The sequence below is a fragment of the Micropterus salmoides genome, unplaced genomic scaffold, assembly GCF_014851395.1.
Source record: "Micropterus salmoides isolate LMB-PRFRI ecotype aquatic unplaced genomic scaffold, ASM1485139v1 Ms_hic_scaffold_3, whole genome shotgun sequence".
NCBI lineage: Eukaryota > Metazoa > Chordata > Actinopteri > Centrarchiformes > Centrarchidae > Micropterus > Micropterus salmoides.
Genome location: NW_024042261.1, coordinates 21,500,326 through 21,520,026, shown reverse-complemented (window position 1 = coordinate 21,520,026; position 19,701 = coordinate 21,500,326). Strand labels below are relative to the sequence as shown.

Genomic DNA, 19,701 nt, shown 5'->3' with positions numbered 1-19,701 from the left:
CAAAAAGTTAAAGTGTGAGAATATGGACTAGGATCTTGGCAGAATTTGCACCAAATGGGCAAAGGTTTCTACAGGATAACTGATAACAGAACAAGCAGGAACATGTAGACTGCTGTTATCACATGCTTAAACCCAGCCAGGAATACGATTACAGACCAACAAAGCAATCATCCCGTGTGTGCCCAGTGCACTGCTGAGTCTTAATTATTATTTTTATTTATTTATTTTTATTAAACCTTTATTTAACCAGGCAAGACTCTTAAGAACAACTTCTTATTTAGGAGGACGGCTTGGCAAGAGTTGAGTAGCCTCTTGAGGGTAGGGGGGAGTGGATACAGGTTTAGACAGACAACATTTAGTAGACAGACAACATTTAGTTAAAACTCAGGTTCAGCAGCAGACACAACCGAAGTGACACTGCTGACAAAACAGATTAAAAGCAGCGCCGATAGGTGCACACACAATTAAAACCCAGCAAGGAATACATTATTACATTATTTTCTCTCAAAGGTATTTTTTTCCCCCATAGTTTCTTCTGGTAATGTTGCTTCAACCCACAGCATTTATTTTACTAATGCATTACAACTATAGGAAGCATTTCAACGTAAACTTATGTGTGCGATGACAAATTGAATATCCAGTGTAATGGCATAAAAAGTAATTGCGTCTCATTTATGCTTTCTCGTCCTTCTAGCATGGATACGATATCCTATGATAAGCACTCAGTGTTCACAGCCTGCAACTCCGACTGTTTTTGTTCAGCGGGTGACTGGGACCCAGTCTGTGGAGAGAACGGCATCACATACGTTTCTCCCTGTCTTGCTGGCTGCACCGGCTCTACTGGCTCAGGAAAAAACACAGTAAGTTGACAAGTTGCTCAAACATAAAAAAAAAATATGTATAGTGTAAGACAGTCCATAATAGCTAAGTTTTACCTTCTTTCCCACACCTTACCTAAGATGTTGCTTGTTGCTAAGTGTAGCATGTTGATTGGTCAGGAATGTGACATAATCACGAAGGAAGAACATAACGCGATCCCGCGAGAGTTTTGACGTTGTTGACATGGCCTGATGTTCTGTGCCCGAGTTGAGCCACACCCCAGCATAACTGCCTTCTCTGGAGTAAACAGCTGTATCTCTGTACTCACCTGCTGAAGTTCAGTAAAGTTCATTAACGGAGATTCCTTGTCGTGTGAAGTGATTTCCACCCACGCACATCCAGAAGAAGTAGGCTGAGTTAGTCTAGCTCACTTCGAGGTCAGAACACGACAATAGTATTAAATGTCATAGTAGTACGCAGGAACCGTCTCCACTAGCCTGTAGCACAGCTTTGTCAGGTTCACATCAGTCAAATACGCCTTTATTGTCATGAAGTTTTGTTGATGAGATGTTAATGTTATTGTGCAGTCATATCAAAAGGAAACAGTGGCCATTTATTCGGCTTGTGCATTTATTTATCTTCCACAGAATACAATTGATGTTGTGATATTTGCCGTCAAAATAAACACGTTGTCATAATTTAATTCACCTTTCTGAGTTACTTAACTTTCTAATTACTAAGACCGTTTTTTAGGCTTTTATTTTTTAATTCATTATTAAAGATAGAAATGATTCTGGGGATCCACAGCCACATTTTTTCTTTAAACTGAATTGATGAAAATGATAACAATACTGATGTAATGGTAGCAACTTCAACTTTGGCCTAACTGTTAACAGGAACACTTGCTACTGAACATAGACTGTTTATGCTGCTCCCTGATAAAAGAAAAATGTTTCTGCTGATACCTGTTCAGAAAAAACAACAACAAGGAAACAGATTTATATATGTTACCCTGTTGCTTAGAATGTGCCTGTTATGATCGTGGCTCTGGACACTAACAAGCTAGATGAAAAGGTAATGCCCTGGCAATGGCAAATAGCTTTGGTTTTATATTTGATTTGATTACATTAATGTTTAAGTTGAGACTTACAAAAAATATTTTATTACTACTGTGTAAAGGGAATACTGCTGGTTAAAAGCACCTTATTTGTGTTGCCAGTGTTTGCAAACCACATGTTATTGCATTTTTGTGTATGTAGCAGTACATTTAAATTAAAAGTGGGCAGTACACTACTTAAGAATTCATTTTTCAATTTTGCGCATAACTGTGCGATCAATTGCAGAAAATCATGTGATTAATCACAATTAAAAATTTCAATCCTTGCTCAACACTAATCCTTAATCTTATTACACTTTTCAGTATGTGCACCTCTCTGACAGGAACAAAGATTCTCCAGCATCCTTGAATATACAGTACACTTTATGTATTGCTGTGTTGATATGTGTTTATGTCCTGCTGTACATGGTCACATATGTGTGTCTTCATGTGTCTCTCCAGGTCTTCTATAACTGTAGCTGTGTTGGTGTGGCTGGTAACTTTACAGCCAATACAGGTCAGTGCCTTCACAAGGACGACTGTGACAGAATGTTCCCGTACTTCCTGGCTCTCTCTGTCATCACTTCCTTTATCATCTCCCTTGGGGGGACACCAGGCTACATGTTTCTAATCAGGTCAGATTTAAATTTAAAAAATATAATGAAAAATGACTTTGAAGTAACTACGTTATGCATATGATGTTATGATTCTTCCAAGATTCTTTCCCTCAATATATTAAATCATTTTACATTTGATATACTAATGCACCTTAAATTTGGGTGTAGATTGTAGCCAGCAAATGATGCTAACTGGCATTCAACTTAACAGGTACTGTATTTGCAGCAGTGGTTATTGAGTCCTTCAGTGACATATTCAGATTCAATGATTTGTTACTTTGAAAAGAAAAAAACCCTAACCTAACTAATTACATTTATTTACTTCTAAGAAATTTTCCCAGACCTTATGTCTACCTGATTTGGGAAGTGGATATTTTTATTGTGCTTTCTTCAGGATCAAAGAATTCAGAGACAATGATTTGGGCCATTTATAGCTGACTTACATGTGTCTTTGTGTCACAAAAATAAACAGTGGGTTTGTCAAACAAAATAGTCTGTTTCCAATCATATGATTTCTTGGGGTTTTAATCTGTTGATATTATGTGGGATGAATATCATTTCAAAAGTGAAAAGAAAGCTTTGAAAGGTTTACATGGGTTCAAACCTTGAAAACAAACTAATAAACTGGGGAATAGTCAAACTGAAAATGTGTTGGAGAAACACAAATGGCTGCAGTTGAAGGAGGAAAACTCAGATATCAAAAAAATGTTTGCAGAGATTTCTTTTTCAACCTACCAAAACATTATGCAGGCCTTCAAAGCTTATTTTAAATCAATTATTTATGAGATTTCAAGCTTTCAAACACTGAGTTTCAACCTTTTGAACCTTTTTATATTCAGTTTTGAAATATGACAGGATATTCGTCCCATAACATGATGGTACTGGGTAGGGTGACATGGTTAACTGAGAATCACTTAAATCCTTGAAGGCCAATCTACTTCAATAAATAAGGTCAGGGAAAAGCTACTATTGTCTTGTTGACTTGCGCATTTCCTAACAGTAATTGACAACCATGATATGCTCCTGAGAGCATTATCAGCTGTGAAAATAGCCATCCATTTCTAAAAACATAGGTGAGTTGAACAAAAAATTAGAATTCATTTAGCAGCAGGTATTTTAGAAATCTCCTATATTGCCTTGTAAGTTATAGAATATGATGCTGTGAGAAGCTGCTGCAGAATGCTAAGTTCCTCAAAACGGAATCAGCAATGTTGTGTGTGGCCCTTCTGATATAAAAGAAATGGGGTTGTGACAGTGCAAGTCCCACTTATTTCTCCCAAAGAGGATTGCGAGACAATTGGTTGATATCCTGTGATTGCACTGAAAAAAGGGCCAAGTGAAAGAAAATGCCAAATTAGCATGACAGAGATGCGGCTTTTTGTGCACAGCATGTGTGACACGTTGTGTGTTGGTCAGATGGAGGAAAATCTTGGCTAGCTGGCCAGAAACTGGCTGTTCTACATTGTTGTGATTCTAATTATGCTGTTAGTCATCAATGGAATTAATTTCTGAAAAGGAACATTTTCAGTCAGAGCAGCAATATTAGTAAATGAAAGTCTAATCTGTGTGACTTACAGTTTGGAGTAACTCTTTCTGGTTTACTAGCTCAATTAGCTGCTAATGCATTTCAAGTCCTCTTGGATTCATTGTTTCATACAGATGAATAAGTAGAGAATACAATTCATGGCAAATAGGCTATTAGGGGGTGTTCACTCTGACGCCTCCACTGATAATACAAAGGGCCCCTGTAGAACAAGCATAGATTTTTTTTTCCCCCTGCCAGCTGCTGCACACCAATGTTTTTTTTAATTGGCAGGTGGGCCCAGGCCCAACCAGTCTGACTCATGTACACACAACAGCTATGTTTTAAATAATGTAAATGAAAAAAATAGACATAATCTTGTTAACAAAATACAAACATTTTAGGATTTTACTATAGGTATCACACTGGAGTACATAGTATACATGTTGTCCAGCCCAAAAATCATGTGTTGTGTACTAGATTGCTTCTTCTGTATCACAGCACCCTCTGCTGGCTGACACGCCACTTAACACAGAGACACACCTTCCACAGACACGAGATAGCACTGCTTCATTCTCCCTAAGTCTCTTTCTATAGAACCTGTATAGAACCTGACTGATCTTGAACAAGTTGTTTTGTGCTGTAGACATTTTGTAATCAGTTTCTAATAATATTTCTTCATGCAGGTGCATCAAACCACAGCTGAAATCTTTGGCCTTGGGTTTCCATGCTCTGGCAACACGTACTCTTGGTATGTCTCTTTCAAAATATATCCCCATTTCGAGCATGTTCAAGTGGCTCATGGCTCAGATGCAAACTTTCCTGTCACTTGAACAATCTGAAACACTCCAAAATGTCACTGTTTGAGCCTGTTGTGTGTAAGTTCTGGGGGATGTGGTTGTGAAACTATGTTTTTGGTCCTACAGCAGGGATCCCAGCACCCATCTACTTTGGAGCAATCATTGACACCACATGTCTAAAATGGGGTCAGAAGAGGTGTGGAGGCATAGGAGCCTGCAGAATCTACAACACCACTGCCTACAGGTAGTACTCACCTTCAGAACAAGCCAATCGGAGTTATGTGGAGCTTTCATTTTTAGTATCTGTCTACTTCTGGCTCAGACGTTGTTATATTTTATGTGGCAATGACTTTCAAAAATTTGCACATTGTGAAATTTGAGCGCTTAGAGGTTGCTATATATTTGAGACAAAGGATAAATTTAAGCCTGACCTCTTTTTATGTCTATTAAATGTGGTCCTAATTAGCATTCAAGCCAATATGAGCCATCCTCTTGTATAGTTTACAACAGTAATTTTTGTTTCTTTGTTGCAAACAGCAACCAACAAATGCTTCTTATTCTGTTTTAAGAAGTATAAGAAATTGATGCTAAATTATCTTTGTTATATCAATTAGAAATAGGCAGGGAAAAGAATTTGTACTTTCCTCTATCACCAGATTGCAGCAATGTGCTGAGAATTTATATTCCTCAGTCATAACTTGGTTCAATCTGAATTCGCAGACATGATACAATGAATTTAAAAAACATGTATGTAGCTTAAACTTCCCGAGATCATCGTCCTCAATCTCCGATGCAAATAAACGCCCATATATCTGCTTAGAAATCTCATTTTAAAAGATTTTCATTTTCATTTTTAAAGAGTCTTCTTATAATTTCAGAGCCAGAATCATCATATTTTTAAGTTTCAAAGTAATTCAGTGACAGACGTCATTACATCCATGCAATGCAAACAAGAACTGCTAATATGACATTTTGGATACTTTACATTTTTACAAAGTGGCACCATTAAACAATTATAGATTTAAAAAAAACAAAAATGACTCTATGGTAAGATTGTACTTGTTCACATCCTAAATTATGTGAACTATCTTCTGCCTCTCTGATATCTCATGTGAAAAACCATTGAAGAGGCCACCAAGTCAAATTATGCTGCTTGTAGCTTTAAAAGATGTGTTACAGTGCCAATATTTATTTTCATGTATTCTAGCAATTTAACAAACCAGTCATTATTTACTTATTATTATTGTTTTTCTGACATGGTTCAGTAACATGTTGAACAATGTTGAATGGTGAATTGCAGCATCAACCACTCCATTTGTACACTACTACTTATTTTCCTCTCTGACCCCCAAAATGGAAGTTTGTTTTCCCATCTCGTTTGTATTTGTCGTATTATACAAGACTGAGGAGTCTTGTATAATTACCCATTTGCCAAATCAATTGTACCTTTTTTTACATCTTCATTTCTCAGGATAGCATACCTGGGTCTGACTCTGAGCCTGAGGACTATCTCGTTCATTATTTGCATCCCGGGCTTCATTCTGCTCAGCCGACAGCTGAAGGAGGAGGAAATAAATGCCATCCACGGAGCTCTGGCCAATGGCGGAACAGAGCTGGAGGCGCTCAGGAAGGAGGAGTTTGTGATTTCTAATTCTGACCAATCTCAACAAACGTCAGACAACTGCGCTTACAGGGAGACACGGCTGTGACAGATCCAGCAGAGCTCCCCCCTACCCCTTTCTCCTTCACACATCTACAGATACACCCAGTGTGTACAGAGTGATACTGTATACATGCATGCACGCATGCAAACACACACACACACACACACACACACAAATGAGATTTGCAGGGAATCACATGTTGTATCCAATCATCTCGAAGCATAAATTCTATATTTGTACTACTGGACCTGTGAAGGCTTTACGAATTTGACATAAATTTGATATCACTGAAATATTTCTTGAATGTACATGCTGTTAATCCTTTATAAAGAAAAGTATAACAATATTTTTCTGTTTTCATGGTGGGGAAAGAGATTAGATGGGAAATGTGATTGTACAGGCTACTGCAAAAAATAGCATTATTCTTTAAAAAAAAAAAAAAATTAAACACCTGTAAAGCGGCCTCTTTGGATTTTTATTTTTACATTTTTTTCTTCCTGACATCACTGTTCCTGAACAGAAGATGATAAGTGGCCTTATGAACCAGAGGCACGTCACTACATTTAAACAAAAAATCAATAAAGACCAGGAAAATTGGCCCTTCAAAGAGACAGGAAGTGAGGATTTCTTTTCTGAATGTTAAGGGTTCAGTGTGTAAGTTTTATTGGTATCTAGCGGCAAGGGTTGCAAATTACAACTGATATCTCTCTCACCGCTCCCTTTGCAAGCGCATAGGAGAAGCTACGGTGGCTGACACTCTGTCGGCTCTTGTGCTAAATAATACGTGTGGTCCAAATTTCTCTTATTTTCTTACTTGTAACAAACCAAACGACTACTACTTCTTTTTTTTCTTCTTCATGTGTGTTCAAAGTAGTGCCGAAAACATGGCTCATTCTAAGGTAATAAAAACATAAGGGTTCATTATGTAAGGTCTTTATAAATCACTGAAAACATTATGTATAAAATATTGCATTTCTGTCAATAGATCCTCTCAAATATTACACACTGAACCTTAAAATAGAAAAGACAAACTGGTTGTTCAGTGACTTTTGAGGGCTTGGCATTTGTTGATTTGACGTATGTGCCTCATTCACTCAACAGTTACCTCTAAATCACGTGTGTCAGCAGAGAGAAATTTTGTCACGATTTTCAACAGTTATCTGAATACTATTTAATTTTACTTTTAAATTTCAGACTTAATGTAAGTCTTAACACTAATTTAGAAAAAAACAAATGCTTTTTTGACTGACTAAAACTTTTTTACGTTAAGCCCTAAGTCAGGTCTGATTGTATAGAAGTTTGTGTTGTGTACTTTCTCGATGTGAATTTAGTGAGATTGTACCCGTTTGTCTACCTGAGGCTGCTCTGATTTCAATTTTATTGAGGAAAAATGTGTTTTATCAATAATACCCAACATAATAGACTGTGTCATGACACTGGTAATTAGGATTACACTGAATATTATTAAGATTATCTCAATGCACCTCACCTGGTATTGTGACAGTCATTTTTGTTTGTAACAGATGGCTGAGGGGAATGCTTGCTCTTGTGTTGTGCCTTTGGAAGAGGCAGAATTTGTACTGTTGCAACACTGATAAAAGATATACTGTATGTTGTCCCAGTCTTTAGGCAAACGGCCACGCTGTCTGTGAAGTATCGCCACAGGAAATGTGCATTTACGTTATTGATGTGTATTTGTTCCATGTCTCCAGACATTGCACTGGTCAGTCTGTTATGTTTGAGGGGTTTTTTTTGTATTTCTGCACACACATGAGCTCCTGTGCCAAAACTTACGAACAGAAACATTCTATTCTCAGGTTTTTTCCTATCAATTTTATTCTAATGAACAGCTTGATCCTAAAATCAGAACCTTGAATTTCCTTGAGATCTGTCAAAATGATTTCTCAAAGTAAAATAAATCAACAACTGTATCACAAGAAAGTTTAAAGAATTTATACCTTGTCCTTGTAAATGTATAGCATATTATCATTTTGTAAGACTTTAATTCTAAAATGGATATATACCATTTTGGCAACAAAGTATGTGGTGAGTGTATTGTGTTTTGAATTCAGATTCAGTTTCAGGCACATCTGGCCAAAAGTACAGACTCAGAGGAGCAGCGAGAGGTATAGAGGAAGGAAGTCATTATCTCAGTAAGGTAACGCATTTACTTGCATTAAATAAATCAGAATGTAAATAATTTTCTTGGGATTATTTTTGTAACATTTCAAAGGATATCTTAAATGTAATACTAAAATAAAACTTTTAATATTCAATCACAATATGTGTTGGTGTTATTTATTCAAGGTGCTAATTATTCAAAACAAGGCACAGCATAAAGAACGGTATCTTTATTAAACAAAATGTACTATATCCACTTAAAGGCACTTTAAGGGACTTTTTAATGTCCGACCATAACTTGAAGGTATTTTTACAATTTTATAACCTGGAAAGTATCTGGTAAACCCAATAAGCCATTTATTTATCATAAAATAAATTGGGGAAATTTGACACATCTGATGATTACAATCTAAGCTGCTCTTTCACACTGACAAGGCTCTGTCTGGATACCGGAAATATAAGAAAAAACATACAGGCCCTTTTCATCATGAGTACAGTCCAACTCTCACACTAACCCAAAATGAATGAAATGAATGAATACTTGAAATATACAACAATCTGGACCTCCTATGGCTCAGAAACATACACAATATATATTTTAACTTCTGTTTTTGACCCAGATTGAATATTTTTCATTTTAAAGCTTAAGTAAGATCATAAGTGGTTAAATCCATTTTTCTATCCCTACAGATATTGTGTGTTATTTATATCCACAGATACATTATATCAGATTTGCATATACATTTTCTTGTTCAAAATAAGGTGGAAAACAAAAGAAAAGCGCTGGATGGTGGAAACCTTCAACCACTATCATTCACCACTACATCCTAAGTTTAAAAAACTCATCAGCTGGAATACAAAAAAAAACCTGTTAGGAAGATTTGTCTAACTGCAACTGTACATGCAAACTGTATTTGCACAGTCATGCAAGCACAGAGTGAATTTACATACCGCTGATAAGCTCAGAGTGGGTGAAGCAGGTATTCCTGCTACATACAGCAATAAAGAAACAAACCCTTTGTATCAAAATACATTCAAAGTTGTGCACACCACAGAGAGTGCTCTAAGAGTCTTGCGCTCTACGCTGTGCACCTGGCTAAAACAAATGACACAAAATCATTAAACACCTGTCCTTGTTGTATATTTCTTTAACATATTAAGTGCACTGTGATCCGACCTGGGTTGATTACTGACTGAATTCTCTCCAATTACCTTGCACAATTCATCTGCCTTATAGAGTGTGCACTTAAAAAGCAATCCTCTTTGTCATACTGTGCTAGGCAGAAGCAGAAAAATGTTTAATATTACTTGCTCCATTTAAACCAGTCTGGTGCCCTAATAAAAATTCACCTGCATGCATTAAAACCATGACTGATATCACTCAAACTCTGTACCTCCTGGTTTTGTGACATGCGCTGTGATGCAAGGCGTTATGTGAAGGTAAAGCATGTGTTCCAGTGGCTTTCTAATGATGGGGCCAGGTTGCTGTGTAAACACTTCGACCTTTCAGGATTTTACGACAACTAGTCCTTCTTTTTGTTTCCACTGTCTTGAAGATTCTGGAAAGACAACAAAAATGAAAAGAAAGTGTCAGTTGCTATGTTATTTCATTGTTTCTTTATTTGAGACCCTGGAAATTAATGGGATTTGCTGTTCTTCACTAGTACTTATAACCTCTGTGTTCAGTGTCTCAACAACAAATAGGGGTGCAACAGATCAGAAACCTCGTGGTTCGGATAATACCGTGGTTTTGAGTCACAAATCGGATAATTTTTTGGATCAGCAGGGAAAAAAAATTAGGGTTAAATTAGTTTTATTGGTCTGTAGTCTCTCAATGTCCCACCCACAGCACTATTTGATTGGTTACACATCATTAGTATCATTAGAGTATTAGCCTATCAACACTGAAAGCTGCTGTGCCACAGAGGGGCAAAGAGACTGGAGTTTTTCACTCTACAATGGTTTAACTTTGCAATAAATCCATGGTTCACCTGCGTGTCAAATCGTGGGCTGGTGGTGGGGGATCACGAACCAACTACGATCCATTACACAACTAACAACAAAACATATTGCAATATTGTAATAGCACAATAGGCCTTTAGCTGATGATGAAATGAACAGACTTCTTAAAACGTGAATTATGGAAGAGCTGTGCCTCCAACCTGCCGGATTAGTCACTCCGAAAATGGTAAAGAATGACCCAACAAGTCATTATCCTGCTGCAATTAGGACCTAACATCACCTGGAGCTCTTGATGTTCTTTCAACAGTCTGTCGTACTCCCTTGCAAGGCCCTCCATCTGCTTCTTCATTACATCTGCCTCTAACTGGGAGTTCTTCAGGGCTGGAGAGGAAACAGACACACATCATCAGCACAGGGCATCCTCACTGTCTTTAGCTACTAGAGGTCACAAGTTTTAAAGTCTGCAGTTCATCTAACTTTCCTGGGATGAGGATATAAAAATAGCTCTAACACGTGTATAAAAGCAACACAAACATAACAGTGGGCATGTGTAAATGTACTTGAAAGCTAACCATCTGCTGAGGTCTTCAGTTCTTCTTTCAGTTTCCTCACTTCTTTCCTCAACAGCTCCATGCCCTCTGCTGTAGCTTTTTCACCCTTCCCTTCCATTAAAGTCTGAAATAAATCAAATGACATGTACTTCAACTACATGAAATACAGCTCTTCATTAGCTATGTGTAACTCTGATGTAAAATGTTCAGAGTGTGTATTCACATCTAGAGGTGGTTGAGGTTGAGGGGAAACAAATCAAGTGTGAGGGCTTGGTAGATAAGGGTCACAAACAGAAGTATTATAGATGGTGTCTGCCTTTAAAAGGTGCACTGGAATTAACTGAAGATGTGATCAACTGCCTATCCGAGTTTAAATGCAATCGTGATAAACCAGTGAGCGGATTCAAAATGATTAGCAAGAAATGCAACAAAAAAATCTGACATTAAAATTTGAACTTTTATTTGTGAGCTACATACAAATCAGTGTAATCATTTAATAGTAGAGTCTGAGGCCATTAGTTTGTCAGATTTATTAAGTGTCTTATGTTGAGTCTTGACCCAACCAACGTGGAGCCTACCTGTTTCAGCATCTCATTGTTTTCCATGTATTTCTTGGCGGCCTGGTTAGCACTGTCAGCCTGCGCCTGAAGAGCAGCCGTAATGCCAGACACTGATGCCAGTTGGTTAATCAAGGTGACCACTCGCTTCATAACCCTGCAAAGAGATAATGAAATAACAAGGGTTGGAGAAAGGCCTAATGCAAGATAGATCTAACTTATTTTCATTAATTAGTAATCTCCTGATTTCTTTTTTGATCCGTATATCAGCATAATAAAGAGCAAACACTTACAACCAGAGGAAGACAGCGAAGCCAGAAATGTAGAGGTTCCTCTGGGCTCTGAAAAGCTTCATGTGCAGGTGATCAAACATGTTCGGCTGCAGCTTGGCATCTGTGCCAAGTTCTTTAGCTGAATATTTTCTCACCTCACGCACAGCATCTAAAAAAAAAAAACATGTAAACAATGAGTAATAACCAAAAGGTTACACTTTTTCTAATGCCCCCAGTCATACGGCCCTCTAGCTCACAATCTCAAGTAAGCGGGTGTGCAACTCTGTTTTACTTACCAAGGAAGAGAACAATAAGTACAATGATCATAGTGAGAAACATTTTGTTCCAGAACCTCGCCAGACAGCTCCAGATCCTCAATTGGAAAATACTCTGCCACCTGCAACCACACACACAGACACACACATAATCGCAGTCATTTAAAAACAATCAGTGTGTAACAGAGTGTCAGTAACTCACTCATTACATAACATACAATCACCAAACAAGATCCCCAAAATTTACAGTGTATTTGTCACAGCAACGCACAGCCTTTGCTCTGTTGTTCTTGTACTGATTATACAACCATGTTGTGGCAGTACAAACCTGACACACACATGATTCTCAGCAACTGTTACTTACCTCCTGGCTGAGATGAAGGGTAAACAGAGAATGACAAGAATACCGATCTCCACATAGAGAAAGAGGGCTACAGCAGTCCATTGGAGCGTCATCTCAAGTGAGGGCCTCTGAAGATAACCTGACAAAGGTAGAAATGAAAGCTTGCAGAATAACAGGTAAAACTGGCCAGCCTCTCTGACATACAAAGAAAACAAAAACCATAAGGAACATAAAGCTCATCAATATAGTCGGAAGGTTTAGCTAAAGTGTATGAAAAATATTTAGCCTCTGCTAAGATAAAAATGATTAAGTTAACGTTACTTAAACCATTCGGCCACTCCTTTCACAGTTCACATGGCTTAACGAAAGATTGCAAAGGTTAGCTCAGCAAAGGTTAAAAGTTAACGTTAACTTGGTCAAAATCGCGTTATTGTAACCTAATTAGTTACAGAGCCACCACAAGCAATAACGTTATGTGACATCCTGTCTATATTGACAACAAATAACTTAGAAGAGGGATTCATGCTTATAAGTAGTGTTGTTACGTCTGACACGGAAGCTCCGATGCTTGCTTCAAACTTGTGAAGTCCTTTCAACAAACCACTGCTTCAGAGCTTGTGTCATTGCATCACTAGTGACGTTAAAATGACGTCTGAAGCAAACACACTGGTTCACTCAGGTAGTGAAAAAAATGACTGCTTTGACAGGCCACTCTGGGTTTGACAGATATGAATCTTGGAGGGCGTTATTTTCATAAAACTGAAGCCAAACCATGGAGAAACCGTAGTATTTGTTGTTGTGTGCGAGAGACTATTCTTCAAAGCTGGTTTTTAAGTTGTTTTTTAAGAAATCGAATGTCACCAAAGACTGTGGAGAAAATTCGATTCCTGAATAAAAACTCAACACTTATTCATTAAGGACTGAATGCAAGCAAGAACTTTGATACAACAATGTCATCCAGAATTTTGATACAGTATCTCACAAAAGTGAGAATACCCCTCATATTTTTGTAAATATTTGATTATATCTTTTCATATGACCACACTGAAGAAATGACACTTTGCTATAATGTAAAGTAGTGAGCGTACAGCTTGTATAACAGTGTAAATTTGCTGTCCCCTCAAAATAACACTTCACACAGCCATTAATGTCTAAACTGCTGGCAACAAAACGGAGTACACCCCTCAGTGAAAATTTCCAAATTGGGCCCAATTAGCTCCAATTTTCCCTCCCCAGTGTCATGTGACTCATTAGTGTTACAAGGTCTCAGGTGTGAATGGGTGTGAATGGGTGCAGGTGTGTTAAATTTGGTGTTATCGCTCTCACACTCCCTCATACTGGTCACTGGGAGTTCAACATGGAACCTCATGGTAAAGAAGTCTTTGAGAATCTGGAAAAACGAATTGTTACTCTACATCAAGATGGCCTAGCCTATAAGAAGATTGCCAAGACCCTGAAAGTGGTGGCCAAGAACATACAGCGGTTCAACAGGACACGTTCCACTCAGAACAGGCCTCATCATGGTCGACCAAAGAAGTGCATGTGCTCAGCGTCATATCCAGAGCTTGTCTTTGGAAAATAGATGTAAGGGCTGCCAGCATTGCTGCAGAGGTTAAAGGGGTGGGGGGTCCGCCTGTCAGTGTTCAGACCATATGCTGCACACTGCATCAAATTGGTCTGCATGGCTGTCAACCCAGAAGGAAGCATCTTCTAAAGATGATGAGTGGCGGGAACCAGGTGAGGAGTACAAAGACAAGTTTGTCGTGCCTACAGTCAAGCATGGTGGTGGGAGTGTCATGGCCTGGGGCTGCATGAGTGCTGCCGGCACTGGGGAGCTACAGTTCATTGAGGGAACCATGAATGCCAACATGTACTGTGACATACTGTTGCAGAGTGGATCCCCTCCCTTCGAAGACTGGGCCGCAGGGCAGTATTCTAACATGATAACGACCCCAAATACACCAAGATGACCACTGCCTTGCTTAAGAAGCTGGGGGTAAAGGCGATGGACTGACCAAGCATGGCTTCAGACCTAAACCCTATTGAGCATCTGTGGGGCATCCTCAAACGGAAGCTGGAGGACCACATGGTCTCTACCTTCCACCAGCTACGTGATTTCGTCATGGAGGAGTGGAAGAGGACTCCGGTGGCAACCTGTGAAGCTCTGTTGAATTCCATGCTTAAGAGGGTTAAGGCAGTGCTGGAAAATAATGGTGGCCACAAAAAATATTGACACTTTGGGCCCACTGGACATTTTCACTTAGGGATGTACTCACTTTTGTTGCCAGCGGTTTAGACATTAATGGCTGTGTGATGTATTATTGAGGGGACAGCAAATTTACGCTGTCATACAAGCTGTACACTCACTACTTTACATTGTAGCAGTGTCATTTCTTCAGTGTTGTCACATGAAAAGATATAATCAAATATGTGAGGGGTGTACTCACTTGTGATATACTGTAAGTACATTCACTATGGAATACTTTTGTACCTTCACTTGAGTAAAATTTTGACGACCTATGATAAATATAATATTTCTACCTTTCTGAAGTGAAGGAAAATTGTACTATATTTAAAGCCAATCGTTCATCAAACATGCAGGTAGATGGTGAAGTGGCAGAGTTGCTGTCCCTTGAGTCCCTTCCTGCTGCTAATTGCTTTGCTTCACCTATTTCTCCTAGTGAATTTTAGGGCCAAAATATGAGAGACAGGTGGTAGATTCAACACTAAAATTAACGCTGAAATCGCAATGTTGTGCATCTCATGCTGTAAAAGAGCAACCAATCAGTGCAATATATTTTCTTCTGAGTTTGGCATTAACATATTTGCAGAATAGCATTTTGTGGTTGTCAGCTTTGTTGCATTAACGTTATGCATTTTCTGAATAAAGCTTCGAGGACTAAAACCAATTTCGACACAACTGTATCGGAAAGCAATAACGTTAATGCTTCGGGACCTTCATTTCGCCATCGACACTTACAAGAGGCCAATATCCATAACACATACTTATGCTTTTAAACATTTCGCTTTTTTCATCGTCCGTCCGCGTTCAAAATCATAAATACAATGCTCCGATGACACAACTGAACAAACGTTAACGTAACGTTACCTTAAAGCTAACGTTTTCCTAACGTGAGCGATTTTGAAATGGCTAACGTTAAGCTAAGGTTAACTAGTTACTGTAAACGTAATAAAAATAGCAACGTCACGAAGTATCTAAGCTCGTGTCACAATTCAGGGATAAAGACTCAAAACTTACCAACAAACTGCCTAAATACTGCCTGAAAGAGACTTTAGTTAACTTGTGAAATCAACCAGAGCAAAGTTTGCCAGTCTGCCTCTCTCTTCCTGTTGCAACGTTGTTGGTTCCAGCAGCTCGTGTAAAGCTTCCGGTCTTACCTGTCAAAATTAAACTAATTCCAAGATTATGTTGATGTTTAATATAAGTTAATTTAATCGTTTTTCGTTAGTATGTTTTATCAAACGTTAATATGCCATTTCTATTCATATGGAAATACATGGTTGTTTTTAAACTGGTCTAGTAGTAACAATGTAAGTTCTTCGGTATTAACTAGAACAAATTTCGACTTTACTTTGCAGGCACAATGGCAGTGCTTCCGGTCTATTTATTCGAAGCGCTTTGTTATATATTATTGTTATTGTTAAAATGATTGTGATATGTTTGGGTGTGCAACTACTACACTATGTATACAATAGTATGATCGAAATGATTGTGATCTCTGTGTGTGTGCAGCTACAGTCCCATGTTTTTTATTTTACCTTTATTTATTCAGGGAGCCTCACTGAGAGATACTTCTCATTTGCAGGTAGGCCCTGATCACAATCACACAGTTACATATTCACACCTGGAAGCTGCCCAGTTCAACCGCAGCCTGGTCTGCTGGCCACTGAGCAGCTCCACTGTAGCGGTTGGGGTTATGGGCCTTGCTCAAGGGCACCTCAGTGGTGGTAAATGAAGGAGAGCAAAGAAGCAAAAAAAACAAACAAATCCTAACTAGCTCAATCCTCAGTATGCTATACTTACTGTTTAAGACAATAATTAAGAGAAAGGATACTCAGAGAGTGCAGACTTCTGACCATCCAGCATTATTAGTGAAAGTGAAACTTAATTTGTGTATCCACCCTGTGATTGGTATCCACTCCAAAATTCTATGAGTTCTTCCTTGGCCTATGATACACCCATACACCAAGGTTCATGAAAATCAGGCCAGTACTTTCTGTAATTCTACTGACAGACAAATAAACCAAAAACACAACCTCTTTGGTTTAGGTAACCAAATATATGTATTATAATAGTCTAAATTGTTCCACAATTGTTTTTTGTCAAGGCTTTACTGGAGAGGATATAGCAATAAAGAAGACATACATCAGCAATACAATTAGAGTTTGGTAGTTTTATTTGGCATAAAAATTTAATTTTAAAAAGCTAAAATCAAATGCATCACATTTCAATATGCTTATGTTCCTAGATCATGCACTGACCCATATGTGTTCTGGAGGTAATCTATTACAGCTGAGGTACTAGATAGAGAATTGAACACTTTTCTCTCAGGCTGGGAGCTAACCCTCTCCAGCATGTAGATAAGATGGTGGTGGAAGCAGGTGAATGGAGTGCCCTGTTCTACAGAGATGTCCACCCAGTCCCATATACACTCCAAAGGAGTATCCTCGTAGCCGGTGAACATGGCCGGGTTAGCAAGCAAACCCCGTGCAGCCATCACACCTAATAAGTAAATCCAAACAAACAAGAAATTTACAAATTTAAAAGGAATACTGCAATTCATGCATAAGTCATACATGTGTACTTGTTCAATTTCATGAAAACAAACGTACCATCAACACCAGTAAGCCGGTGAGTGGACTCCACATCTCGGAGGTACTTTATGTCTCCATTGGCAATAACAGGGACGGATACACTGTCTTTGATTGTCTTTATGGCGTCATAATGGACTGGCTGATGCCGTTCTTCTGATGTTCGGCCGTGGACTGTTATCCATGATACACCGGCTGATTCAGCCTTCTGGCACAGATCCACTGTTCGCCTCAGGTCCTTGTGAATTCTGTGGGTGAAGCAAATTTCTTTATTACTGTTACATATTGCCATTATTATTATTTTTATTGCATGAGTGCTCTCTGGTGGACAAACTCTTTTGGCATTTCTGTCCTGCAATGTGTTATTTATTAGCCGACATTAGCACAAGTACTGACTGATATATCTGCAATAAGCTAATGTTGGCCTCACAGATTATCGGTCTAGCTCTAGTAAAATGTCCGACTGGTTCAGATTTTGTACCTTATCTTGATAGATGCTGTATAGTTTGGATTGTCCACTTGGTTTCTGACGTGTCTGACCATGTCTTTCACAAGTTCAGGCTTGTTGATGAGGCATGCACCATACCCAGCTGACATAGCCCATCTGAAAACACAACAACAAAACTAATCAAATAACCTAGATAAAAAAAAATCTTAAAGATTTGCAAGCATGGTCAGGGGACACAGGGTTTAATAGATTTTTGTCTAATGATCCATCACTTATGTATATTCAAAATAACAATGAAAACAGAAACATATGATTTTTGATTATAAATTAATTAAAGTCAAACAAACTGTGGGCTTTAGACTATAAAAATCAAGATGCTGAAATAACAAAGCAATAAAAAGTGACCTGAGGCCAACATGTATCAGGGCCTACTGTCAGTAGTTGCACCTTTGGGGACAGCCACAGTTAAGGTCAACTCCATCTGAGAAAGGTGCTACCACACAAGCCGCATCAGCCAGAGTCTGGGCATCATGGGAAGCAAACTGCACTATCAGGGGCCGGTCACCTGAGGAGGAGAAGGACAAATAAACAATGGTAATCAAAACTTGTAACCCTTTTGTGTAAAGATGTTGTGCATTAGAAGTGGTGGTGCAGCAAGACATACTGGGATTACACTGTTACAGGTCATATTGCAATGTTGCTACTCACACTCATTGGTGGTGAATTCACTGTCTCTGGCTTTGACAGATCGCATGAAGTCAGCAGCAACTATCATTGGGGTGAAGCAGATATCACAGTTGTATTTCCTCACCAGGGACCTGAATGCAAGCCTATAGGGGAAATACTATGAGCACAGTGTGCAACAGACACACAATACAGGTAGTTGTACCTACAGTACGTCTCATGTTTCAGGCAAAAGATAAGTGCACTTAATTAAACACTTCATGCTTAACCGTAACGTTATATGTATATAACCTAGTGCTTTCCCATTGAATTTCATGCACTTCAGTACTGTCAAATAATTAAAGTAATAGCTACCAATATAATTATAGAAATGGCATAGATTCCGCTTACTTTGAATATCGAACCATCGGGGCACATATTTTCAGGACTCTTCCATTTTCAAACATGTCCATGATACTGGTGTTACCGTTAGAAGTCTTCATTCTTCGCAAGTAGCACTGCTAGCTAACGTTAGTTAGCACAACAAGCTAACGAGCTTTCTGTCCAAGAGTAGAGTTTCGTTTAAGGATATCTTCCGGCGTCGGACATCTATTTCATTGTTTCAAAGACGAGAAAAAAACGACATATACATAGACAGGTATGGCTGTGTTTACTTCGGAACAAAATGCACAACAACGTCGCACCAGTCCACCATGCGGGAAGTAAATGTGGGCGTGTATTTCAGACCTTTGAACCCATACGTCATACAACGCAATACGTGTTTATTAAATTTTTGATTTCTAATAAAAAATCATAAACATCCATCCACTAATGTAATTAGTTTAGGCTGTAAAAGGCAATGAAATGTGTTAATAAAATTAATGAAAAACGTTGTGAAAAATTGTGTTTACGTCATTCCCATGCACTGAATGCTGCCTTCAGGTTCTGTGGGGAAAATGTAATTCTCGTGCTTTTAAATCACTAAAGCAAATGCTACTGTCACAACCTGGCTCAGTGAATGTAACAAAGATGGTAATCCACGCAAGGTACTTCCTTAAATCAAACTCATTTGTTTAAATTAATTTATTAATATTATAATATTATTTTATTATATTTTTATTAAACTAAAATAAACAGAAGTGCAAAACAAGGCACCAC

The 19,701-nt window shown here is 38.4% G+C and overlaps 2 protein-coding genes and 1 long non-coding RNA gene across 6 annotated transcripts in view; 1 reads left to right on the top strand and 2 right to left on the bottom strand.

Annotated features, from left to right (window-relative positions):
• Positions 1–8,800, top strand: part of LOC119883293 (solute carrier organic anion transporter family member 1C1-like) — a 34,060-nt gene extending 25,260 nt beyond the window's left edge. For 2 of the 3 annotated variants that reach the window (XM_038693872.1, XM_038693873.1), the window contains 5 exons: positions 695–860; positions 2,378–2,550; positions 4,741–4,805; positions 4,981–5,098; positions 6,326–8,800. In XM_038693872.1, coding sequence (XP_038549800.1) covers positions 695–860; positions 2,378–2,550; positions 4,741–4,805; positions 4,981–5,098; positions 6,326–6,563 — 760 coding nt within the window. In that variant the 3' untranslated portion in view covers positions 6,564–8,800. Of the gene's footprint in view, positions 1–694; positions 861–2,377; positions 2,551–4,740; positions 4,806–4,980; positions 5,099–6,325 lie in introns of those variants that run through there. The other variant, XM_038693874.1, reaches the window with a different exon arrangement.
• Positions 543–1,234, bottom strand: LOC119883297. The gene is made up of 2 exons (XR_005440613.1): positions 936–1,234; positions 543–840 (listed from the first exon to the last, which is right to left on the bottom strand). It is a non-coding gene; the product is annotated as an uncharacterized LOC119883297 (long non-coding RNA).
• Positions 8,801–8,853: 53 nt separating the features above from the next.
• On the bottom strand, positions 8,854–19,275 carry LOC119883294 (tRNA-dihydrouridine(20a/20b) synthase [NAD(P)+]-like). 2 transcript variants are annotated; one of them, XM_038693876.1, is made up of 12 exons: positions 18,955–19,272; positions 18,589–18,710; positions 18,328–18,445; positions 17,914–18,036; positions 17,450–17,680; positions 12,621–12,725; positions 12,278–12,378; positions 12,003–12,150; positions 11,731–11,866; positions 11,174–11,276; positions 10,882–10,982; positions 8,854–10,198 (listed from the first exon to the last, which is right to left on the bottom strand). In XM_038693876.1, exons 1-12 carry the CDS (start codon positions 19,044–19,046, stop codon positions 10,163–10,165), a joined length of 1,416 nt encoding a protein of 471 aa, XP_038549804.1. In that variant the 5' UTR covers positions 19,047–19,272; the 3' UTR covers positions 8,854–10,162. The 2 variants fall into 2 exon arrangements, with proteins under 2 accessions (XP_038549804.1, XP_038549803.1); XM_038693875.1 differs by lacking the exons at positions 8,854–10,198; positions 10,882–10,982; positions 11,174–11,276; ... (2 more) ...; positions 12,278–12,378; positions 12,621–12,725 and adding an exon at positions 16,995–17,343 and having other exon boundaries at positions 17,454–17,680; positions 18,955–19,275.
• Between the last annotated feature and the right edge of the window lie 426 nt (positions 19,276–19,701).